This window comes from Lactuca sativa, chromosome 8 (assembly GCF_002870075.4).
Source record: "Lactuca sativa cultivar Salinas chromosome 8, Lsat_Salinas_v11, whole genome shotgun sequence".
NCBI lineage: Eukaryota > Viridiplantae > Streptophyta > Magnoliopsida > Asterales > Asteraceae > Lactuca > Lactuca sativa.
This window is the reverse complement of record NC_056630.2, coordinates 19,015,306-19,026,598: the sequence shown is the minus strand read 5'-3', so window position 1 is coordinate 19,026,598 and position 11,293 is coordinate 19,015,306. Positions and strand designations below refer to the sequence as shown.

General features: G+C 36.1%; 1 protein-coding gene across 1 annotated transcript; it reads left to right on the top strand.

The window, feature by feature from the left end:
* Positions 1 to 7,186: 7,186 nt before the first annotated feature.
* Positions 7,187 to 10,463, top strand: LOC111919737 (proline transporter 2). Its single transcript, XM_023915320.3, has 7 exons — positions 7,187 to 7,788; positions 8,042 to 8,266; positions 8,373 to 8,467; positions 8,561 to 8,750; positions 8,856 to 8,980; positions 9,268 to 9,483; positions 9,983 to 10,463. The coding sequence occupies exons 1-7, from the start codon at positions 7,683 to 7,685 to the stop codon at positions 10,358 to 10,360; spliced, it is 1,335 nt and encodes a 444-aa protein (XP_023771088.1). The 5' UTR covers positions 7,187 to 7,682; the 3' UTR covers positions 10,361 to 10,463.
* Positions 10,464 to 11,293: the final 830 nt, after the last annotated feature.

Here is an 11,293-nt window from a genome sequence, read left to right as displayed (position 1 = left end):
AAGCGAACTAAAAATATGGATTTATTTCTAGACTTAAACTTAGAATGCTAAGCGATGATTGTGAGGTGTGAGCACTAGCTTATTTTAGGAATGATGCTTAAATTGCTTTTATGTGCTAAATGCTTTGTGCATGATATGTTGTTATTTGTTCGGATCTATGGTCTGTTGTCGACCGGATCTGGAAACCTTATGTGTTTAGGATTCTAAGCGTTTAACTACGATATTAGAACTAGCATATAAACGTTTCGGGGTGATAAGGATGATTTAAGACGCCAATCCTAAATTAAGATCTAGAGTCACCTTATTCGGTGTATAGATCAAGATGGCAAGAACCCATAGCGGAAACGTAAACGCAAATGGGAACAGAAATGAACCCCTAGTGGTTCAACAAATACCTGTTGTAGAAGAAGTTGCGCCTGAGCCAGTCACCATGGCTGGAGTTCAAGCCTTGATTCGGGCTATGTTGGTTGAACAAAGGGAAGAAATGAGACGAATGTTGAATAGGGACGAACCTACCGTACATGTTGAACCGACGGAGCCAGTTCCCGAGCAATCCAAGGAAGGGAACTACAGCCGACAAGTGAGTCAAGTAGGGACTCAAGGTGAGCAAAGGGATGGCCCAGAAGGGAGAAACAACAAGGATGGGCGGATGTACAAGAATTTATTGGGTGCGAAACCACCAAGTCTCTCAGGAAGCCCAAACCCTGTTGAGATTATGGATTGGATCTCCGAGATGGAAATGGTGTTTGAGAGCTGCGACTATAGCGAGAAACAGAAGACCGTCTTCGCCGTAAGACAACTGAAAACTGGAGTATTGAGCTGGTGGAAGCTATTGGCAGATACAATGCCACGAGGAGAAGCCATAAGGATGTCATGGTAGGAGTTCTTGGAACAGTTGAAAATGCAGTACTGCTTGGAGATAGATCTGATAGACCTAAACAACGAATTTCAGAACCTGAAGAAAGGGAAGATGAGTGATGATGAGTATGCCACCGCATTCACCGAGAGGATGAAGCTATTCCCCTACTTGGTGCCTACTGAACTCTCCAAGATTGATAGGTTTGCTAACGGACTGCCCACTGACTTTGGCCCAATGGTCAAAATGGCAACTACCTTGAAAACAACTGTTAGGGCATCTAAGAACGTAAAGGCCCAGATAAGAGAAAAGGGTCTAGAAAAAGATAAGGCAGGAGAGAAGCGGAAGTTGGAAGGATCTTCAAGGTCCAACAAGGAAAGAAAATTCTCAAAGCTTGGAGGAGGTGATGGAGGTGAAGCGAGATGGTGTGATAAATGCAAGAAGAAGCATGGTGGGAAGTGCAACGAAGAAGTGACTTGTTACAAGTGTGGGAGGACTGGTCACTATTCCAAGGACTGCACACATAATGATAAAGTATGCTATGGATGTGGAGGCAAGGGTCACATGTCCAGAGACTGCCTAAGGAAAAATAAAGCAACAAGACTAGAAACGCCACCAAGGCCAAGGGCATTTCACATGATCCTCGACGAAGCAGGGAACCATGCGAGGAATCAAGAATGAGGACTTCTTACCCGAAGATCGGATTATGCAGTAACTATAGTTTCGTATGATGTAGCCTAGTAGAGGCATAGTCTAGTGTGAACTTGAACACCTATGTAATCGTTTCAAGAAATAATATAAAATCTTTCGTTTTGTTATCTGATGTGTTGAATGATTGTGTGATTTGCTGCATGGTGACTTGGGAAACTGTGAGACAATACTTGGAACGAGTATGAGTAGGTGTGAATGGTAGTAGAGGCCTATACTACCAGAAGCACACAACTCACACTTGGATCATGGAAAGTCACAAGGTTACCAAAAAGCTAGTAATTGATTTCGTTTTATTCAAGTATGTCGTTACCATTGTTTCGGTAATGACTAAGAAGATTGTTGATATTCCGACCCTAGTGGTCATATCGAATTGAGTCCGACTACGCTAAGTATGCTATGTGGTTTAGAAAATCAAGATCGATGTAGCATCCGACTTAAACCAAACGATTGAAATCAAAGCGATCAATAGAAATATCGCGCTCGTTGTTAAAGAAGTTGGTAGCTAGAAATGCCAAATGTTAAAGTGTGATTATATCACATTAGAACATGAAGGAAGGCATAATCTGTTTTAGAATTTAACTCTAAGAGACCTAAGTCTAAGTGTTGCAACATACGATGATAGGTTATTAGAATATGACACATCAGTCCATAGTAGTAATAAAAGAAATCATCTCAAGTTCGTATCCATTAAGGATTGAGATTGTGACTTGAAGGTCATAATTGGGAGTCTAGCCTGAGGTAGAGAGCAGGTGCACGATCGAGTACTGCATACAGTCAATAAGTCTGAGAGATAGACTTGAAGGAATGTAGAAGTTATAATTATTACCTAGGATGAAGAGATGACTTATGGAGTCATTATACGACCCTGTTTCATTGATGATTCCGGGACGTAATCATCCTAAGGGGGAGATAATTGTAACGCCCGCAAATCCGGGCTAGTCAATTTAGAGGAAATAGGGGTCGAAAATGACTTTTCTACAAAAGATTATTTAGAATAAATAATCTTAACCAAGTTTTGGAATATGTCTCAAGGTTTCCGTACATATAAAGAATGCCAAAATCCGAATTATAACGAAGAAGTTATGACCCGTCGAAGTTTTATGGCAAAACCGGCATGGCACCGGGAAGGGTAAATAGTGAATTTACGATAGAGCGAGATTTAGCCTTAGCAATCTAAACGAAAGTTGTAGAATATGTTAAACTAAGAGCGTCGATAAAAAGAACGCCCAAATCTGACTTCGTATGAGGAAGTTATGATTTTTCTAAGATTCGGCTTAGCAGTGCACGACCTGAAACTCGAATTTTAGTTCGAGCGATTTTTGGCTTACGCGACCTAAATGAGAGTTGAAGATCTCATTAATAGGAACTCAACGGTAAAAAGATGGACGAAAACGGAGTTCGTATGAAGGAGTTACGAATTCTTCGCGGTCATTTAACAGTCTAAATGCCTCCTACTGTTAAATTTGAGATCGGTCGAGAATTCTTCGCGGTCATTTATTAGTCTACATGAAAGTTGTAGATCTTGATTTTACCTACGCGTGGATATAAATAACGTCGAAAACGGAGCTCGTATGCGAGAGTTATGATTTTTCTAAGTTCGAAGGCTGATACGCGATAGGGGGTGACGTGGCACCACCAGAATTGGACACGTGGCACCACCAGAAGGCCACCACATGGACCAACTCGGCGAGTAGGTCCCCCTACTCGGCGAGTCCATCAGATATTTTCACTATAAATAGAGGTGTCGGGTCTAGCCTTCTCTTCACACCTCCCAAACTCACTTTCTCTCTCTAGCCTCCCTAACCCCCCTAAAAGCCTAGGTAAACCCCCTAGCACCCGAATGAAGCCCCGAGGCTCCCGGAGTCCCGAGAAAAGAGCCTTTCGGATCGGGAACGCTGCTCCAGCAAAGCCCGGTTTTCGAGAAAAAACCCGCTGTAAGTGAGCTGTACCTATACTATCTTTAGTTTAGCTTATGTTTTAATATAGTAATGTTATTAGGACCTTATAATAAGTACTTGGGCTATTATTATGGGTTATATAAGTATCGTTTAACGCTTATATAATAGTAATAATAGCTAGACTACTAATTAGTCGCGATGAATATTAGACTAAACTCTAGTGGTATTGGTACTAGGTTTTATCGAAGGAAAATCGTTTTGAGAGTATCGAAGCGCTGTTCGAGTGCTGAGTCACCACCTACTCAAGTGAGTTGCTTATTCCCTTTCATCTTACACATAGATATGAAGTATTTTATATAAACTACGTGTTATGTGTACATATTATCTGAATACTTGTTGTCTATGCTGGATGAACGTTTTATACATGTTTTAAATAATTTAAACTGTATACGTATTTTATACGAATATGTTGGGTATGACATGGGTAGATGAACGATGAGAGATATAAGATGATGAGAGTATACGTTGGCAGCTATAGATTTAGTGCCTATTGGACAAACACCGGTAGCTATGGACTTAGTACCTGTTAGACGTTGGTAGCTATGGATTTAGTACCTGTTAGGAATTGGTAGCTATGGACTTAGTACCTATTAGTTGGACGCTGGTAGCTATGGATATAGTACCTGTTAGGAATTGGTAGCTATGGACTTAGTACCTATTAGATGAACACTGGTAGCTATGGATTTAGTACCCGATGAGTAGACTATAGCAGCTATGGAATTAGTGCTTTACGAACGAACATTGGCAGCTATGGATTTAGTGCCAGTCCTATAACCCTGGAAGTAAGGGACTTCAGAATAAACGAATGCAGGATAGATGACTCTTAGGTTAAATCCTTAAGAGTAAAGAAGATAATGGGGATGGGTAATTGGGTGGATTGTTTGATTGTTTAACATAATAATTATATTATTGTGGGTTGAAAACCCTATGTACTCACCAGGTTTCCCAACCTGACCCACTCAGTTTATTTATATCACAGGTGTTGATATGAAGTCACTTTACACTGAGAGATTTAAAGAAATGTAGATCACTAGTGTAAACAAATGTAAGTTCTGTTTATGCTTATATTTATGTATTAACGATGACATCCCAAACGTTTTAAAATGAAATAAATACGTTTCTTCGAAAATGTTTTAATAACGTATTTACTATGTTTTTCTGGGAACAAATTCTGCAACACTTTTATAAAATGAAGTACTCTGATTTTTACAAAGCATAAACAAACCGGTCTTTTCTGGCCGTGATTTTGGGGATGTCACATTAACTGTCATACTAGTGACTCCACGTTGGTGAAGGCCCGACCTTTGCCTCATAATGGATATGATATGGTTCTACCCAGGGCAAACTCGGTGTTAGTTTGACTCCTTTTTTATTTTTACGTTCTCCTGAGGGATACGTTAACATTTATGTTGTTTGATGCTGGTTGCCTGTTTGATACTTACATATTTTGTATATTGGGTGGAGCCCGTTATACGAGTCAGGGTGAGGCCCATTATACTCACTGGGAGGGGCCCGCTATGTGAGTTAGAGCGAGACTCGTTATACTCATTGGGCGGGGCTCGTTGCTTGTATGGAATGTGGTATTTTGGGGAACTCACTAAACTTTGTGCTTATGGTTCAACTTTATGTTTTAGGTACTCCGGTTTGAAGGGGAAGGGACTGACCTGATCACAGTGCATCCACTCGTGTCCAACTTTTTATGATTTTGGGATTTGTATTCTGATAACTATTTTCATATTGACATATTTATGATGGTTTGACATGAATGCTTGATGGTTTAGATGAATTAAAATGGAATTTTTACTTATGGTTTTTGAGATGTTACAACCTTGTTAGACATGATGATCAACGAAAATTCAATTGATGAACAAGGATCAATTGATAAAAAAAAGAAAAGGATCAATTGACGAACACAGTCAAATCGATCGAGAGCAAAAAAACGCAAGAGTCAATCGATGATTTAAGAATCAATCGACGAATCAAATCAATTTGAATGAAGAACAAGAATTGATCGAGAAGAAAAATTGAGCGGAAATTAGCTATGATACCATATTATGATTTAGACAAAAATCAATTGAAGAGCTGGAAACATTCTTCTTCATTGCTAAATTACAGAACACAAGTTACAAATACAAATATAGACTGTACAAGCTAGGCTACCATACGACACTAATATCAACCTAACTGACTGTAACAGAAAAAGAAAGCTCACAACTTCAAACTGCTACTAGGTGACGTGGATATATACATAGTTCCAATACACCAGGGTTTCCTTATTCATGATTTTTTGGTAAAATGAAGATTGATGGATTATAGGTAAGATGAAGAAGGTTTTTTAGACAAGATAGGACAAGATAAATAGTTTAGAGTTCAAGACAGAAAAAAAAATTTCAAAAAGTATTTGATTGTGATACATAAAGTTAAATTTGTATATGTGTATTTTATCCCCTTCAATTCGATATAAATGAATTTGATTTTCTTTTTTGTATGTTTTGATTTTGGTTGTTAGGAGCTACCGGTTTACATTAGGTATTTGTGCAAGTTTTAAGTTTTTATTTTATTTTGTTTTATTACATATGGGTTTCAGATGCCAACGAAACTATTAAGGACGAGAGACATACGATGGTGAAAATAAAGATAGGTGGATGTGTTGTAAGAGACCGGTGGTGTTGGAATATATGTGGAATATGGACCTACTCATTTTATAAATTACTTAAGTCTTAAAATTAATAAATCATTAATAAATAAATAAATAGATAAAGGCAACATGCTCATTTCAATTATGTCATTGACTAAAATTGAAACAAAAATGAACCATATGGACAATCCAAGTTAAAAAAAAAAAGGATTAAACATGCAGACTATCTAAACCGTATGGACCATTTGTGTAATTTACACAACTTACTATCATGGTCAACGAGAAAACGATGTTGTGGGAACTGTCATAGATCTTATACTATAAAGGTAACAAAATGATTTGTCATGATGTATTTCCGCTCATCATAGTTAATGAGAGAAATAAAAAGTTATGAATGATAATTAAAAAGGACATCATAGAGGATCGGGGAGCGAAATGGTAACGGATTTTCCTCTTATTATAAATATCATTGTTGATGGTATTGATATGTTGAAGGAGACACTAATTTTATTTTCGTCCAATTAGTTAGTTCTTAAAAGATATATCAAATTATGAAATGAATGGTTTAATCATTGAATATCGTATCATCTATAATCAGGGTACTTTACTATGGATTTTTATTAGAAAAATTAGAAGTTTTTATTATTAAATTATAAAAAGATTATTTGGATGGTCATGTCCAAACATGCAATATAACGTTTTCTATTAAATACAAAGTTTTATGATCAAATAAAGATATCGGAGATCCCTGACATCCGTTTACAATAAAAAAATAATAATAAATAAATAATAAAAATATGGTAATATAATCTTAAAATAAGATAAAAAGATTAAGAAATTTTCTTGTCGAACCTAAAAGATTATCCACAAAAAAAAAAAAAAAAAGACTAATAAGGTAATAAAAACATAAAATAAGAACAACATATTTATTCCGTTGCCTTATAAAAAATAACATGATCTGAACGTTTTTAACACTAGAAGTAAAAAAAGCAAATAAAATACAACAGTTTGAATTTGCCAACCAATCAGTATAATCAACGACTTTCTGAATTCAATTTCTCTCTCTTTCTCTCACCTCTGAATTTGATTCGATCATTATTATCGTCTCTCTGTCGCCATTGAATTGAAACCCATCCGTCCATTTGCCCAAAATCATAGATTCCCTGAATCAGCCGTTTTATAAATTATCTTTCTTTATATACGTATCATCCTGCTGTGTGTTCTTGCCGCAGTTTATGGGTAGAGGAAACAGGAATCGTTCCTCTTAAGCAACCTCTCCAATTTACAGAACCCCATTTGAATAATTCCTTGTCAATCCGTTGAATTTCCGTTTTCGCATTCACACACACACACTGTATATGTGTGTGTGTGAGAGAGGCGAGAGGGGAATATACATAAAGATTTATATAAATACACATCGCTGGCTTATAAGGAAGACTCTGTGTATTCGGAAGAGGAAGAGAGAATATATCTCTTGTTAATAAAAGAAGAACAAGAAAGTTCTTCTTCTGTAGGTGATATGGAGGGCCATCGAGACGATGTCGTCTCGAATCGCCCGAGAAAGGTCTACTCCGATGACCAATTAGCCATTGAAATTCCCGAAACTGCTCATCAGATTAGTAGTGGTCAGTTCATTTCTCTTAACAGTAGCATACAAATTACAATACTTTCAATATCTGTTTTCTCTCAAAATGAGTTCCAGCATGAATTCAGATTTGAAATTATTCAACTTTTTTACATGAATTTCGCAATTCCTGAGATACAATCTTAAAGGGATAGCTTATCGATTACATCTATAATTTCTAGGTTTTGTTGGGACAATTCAATTTCATGACTTGAATTCATAATCGAATAACTTGTTTTGAATGATGCATGTAGATTCATGGTTTCAAGTGGGATTCGTTCTTACAACTGGTATCAACAGCGCATACGTGTTGGGGTATTCAGGTGCAGTCATGGTTCCTCTCGGGTGGGTGGGTGGAGTTGTGGGTTTAATCTTGGCTACAGCCATATCACTTTACGCAAATGCCCTCATCGCATATCTCCATGAATTTGGTGGGAAAAGGCATATCAGATACAGAGATCTTGCAGGATTCATATATGGTAATAATCACCAAACAATAATCAATAAACCCTTGTTATTATATCATGTGATGTGTCTTTATGTAAAGTTTAGAATACTAATTGAAGACTTTTTGGATAATTACAGGCCCAAAAGCTTATAAACTAACATGGGTGTTACAATACATAAATCTTTTCATGATCAATGTTGGGTATGTCATTTTAGCTGGTCAGGCTCTTAAGGTAACAACTATCGAATTCTGATGAATTTTAAAATCTTGATTAGTTATATTAAGGGATTTTGATGTTTAAAGTGTTTTTGGTTTGATTTTGTAGGCTATTTATGTACTATTCAGGGATGATAACGAAATGAAGCTCCCATATTTTATAGCAATTGCAGGATTTGCTTGTGGACTTTTTGCAATTTGTATTCCTCATCTTTCGGCTTTAAGGATTTGGCTGGGATTTTCAACGTTTTTCAGCCTCGTATACATTGTTGTAGCTTTTTCTCTTTCTCTTCGTGATGGTATTATGCATTTTTTGGGATATTTTTTCGCTTTTAGAGTTTAAAAACTCGTTTTTTTTTTTTTCTTTTTAAGTTTAATTAAATATACCTGAATTTTCTTTATAGGAATACGTGCTCCACCGAGAGATTATGGGATTCCAGGGTCGAATATAAACAAGGTTTTTACAACTATCGGTGCTTGTGCAAGTCTTGTTTTTGCTTTCAACACAGGAATGCTTCCAGAAATACAGGTGAAAAAACCACAAAATTTATTCTCTTTTTAAACTTTTTCACAAGGAATAAATACTTTTTGTCTACTTTTCTTGAAAAAATTATTCTTCCAACGATTACTTTGGAATTAAAACTCTCACCACTCCGATTCCTCTTGATATACAAATCTTTGACCTTTTCTACAAGTAAACCAACTGGGTTTTGGCTCTTTTGACTTTTTACCAAATAAAGCTTTGAACTTTATGATTTATATCGAATAAAGATTCACATTTTGTGATGTATATTGAATAAAGCTTTGATCTTGTAGGCAACAGTAAAACAACCGGTTGTTGGGAACATGATGAAGGCTCTTTACTTTCAATTCACAGTAGGAGTTGTTCCATTATATGCGGTTGCCTTCATGGGGTATTGGGCTTATGGAAATGAGACATCGGCATATTTGCTGAGTAGTGTTAGTGGTCCGGTTTGGGTGAAGACGTTTGCTAATATATCCGCCTTTTTACAAACCGTCATAGCTTTGCATGTAAGTTCAATGTGTCTGTATAAAGTGTTATCTGGATAACCGGAATAAAAAAAAAGATTAAATAAAAAAAATCACAAATAAAAACATATTAGAGGTGACATTTAACAAAATGACCACCTTTGGATTTTTATCAAAAAGAAAAAAGAAAATAGTATTTTGCAAGTATGAACATTTTTGTAATGTATGATTTTTTTTTTTTTTGGACCATTCAAAAGCTTTTTCACGGCATAAGCCATAAAGTGATTTAGAAGTGGGCCCAATGAGAAATATGTGATTCTTTGACTAAAAAGTCAAAAGGATCGTCTTTTTTTAATAAACCTCCAAACCATTCTGGTCATCTTTGTGATTTTCTCAAATATAAATGAGAGCGAATTTGTAAACAATCAGTGTTAAATATGGAAAATTTCATTTTCCTGACTTTTTCTGCTAATTTGTTTTTTTTAAGTAAAAAATAAAAAGTACCTAAGATGGTTGTAACAACTAACACGTTTGTTTTCAGATCTTTGCAAGTCCGATGTATGAGTATCTTGATACAAAATACGGGATCAAAGGAAGTCCGCTAGCACTAAAGAACTTGTCATTTAGGGTGGTGGTGAGAGGCGGTTACCTAACAGTAACCACCTTACTGGCGGCAGCACTGCCATTCATCGGAGACTTTATGAGCCTGACCGGAGCTATTAGCACCTTTCCACTTACATTCATTCTAGCAAATCATATGTATTTGGTGGCTAAAAGAAACAAGTTGAGTTCTTTACAGAAATCATGGCATTGGTTGAATGTGGTTTTCTTTGGGTTCATGTCTGTGGCGGCAGCAGTGGCGGCTTTGAGGCTTATTGCTGTGGACTCCAAAAATTATAGCATATTTGCTGATGTATAATTTGTAGGTTTTATTGTATTATAGTTTTATAATTATAATGGGATGTCTAAAATGTGTCCCGATATATTTCATATTGAATAATGTTTAAGTTAGTGGTTTATAAGTTGTAGTGTTTTAAGCATGGCTAGATGAATATATTTGTGACCCACTTATAGTTGATTATCATAACTAATTATATATACATATTAAACTTGGACAATGCTAAGGAATAGTGTCCTCATGCTAATTTGCGCAGCAATGGGAACAGTGACTTCATGTTAAATTGCATAGTGTATTGGGATCTCCTCTCAATATTTCTCGAACCTTTCATTCTCACTGCCACTATTCTCCACCGCCTTAAGCGGTTGTCATTCGTTAATTACGACGTGTTATTGCTACCTCTTTCCTCCACTGGCTCATCTAACTGGATTAATCCTTACCCTACGGAAGCTTCCTTCATACCACAAACCGATTTTCGACCTCAAAGCTAAGCTCAAGATTAGGGCTTTGTTTTTGCTTCTTGGGTAAACTGAAGTTTACATTCGCGACTATCCTGCTACTGTGTTCTATTATACCATTGTGCTAAATCAAGTTTTCTCGCCACCTGATGGTATCATATCAGGTAAACCCTTAACTTTAATTTCTTTAAAATACATTTTGTTTTTGTTTTGGATGTAAATTAGTACAAATTGTTAAGTTTTTGTGATGAAATCCATTAAACGCATGGAAAAAAAATGTTTTGGGGAAAATAAATCGGATGGAGGTGTATAACAATTTACTTCTCTTCTGATGGGTCTTTTTTTTTTTTTATTGTTATAAATATAACTAAAATGTAAAGTTTGGTTTATAAGTTAATACTAAAAGTATAAGATTTTATGCATAATGTACAAGTGTTTAAAAAAGGAAGTTCAAGTTTAATCTATCAATTGTGTATAATATGTCACTTGTAACTCT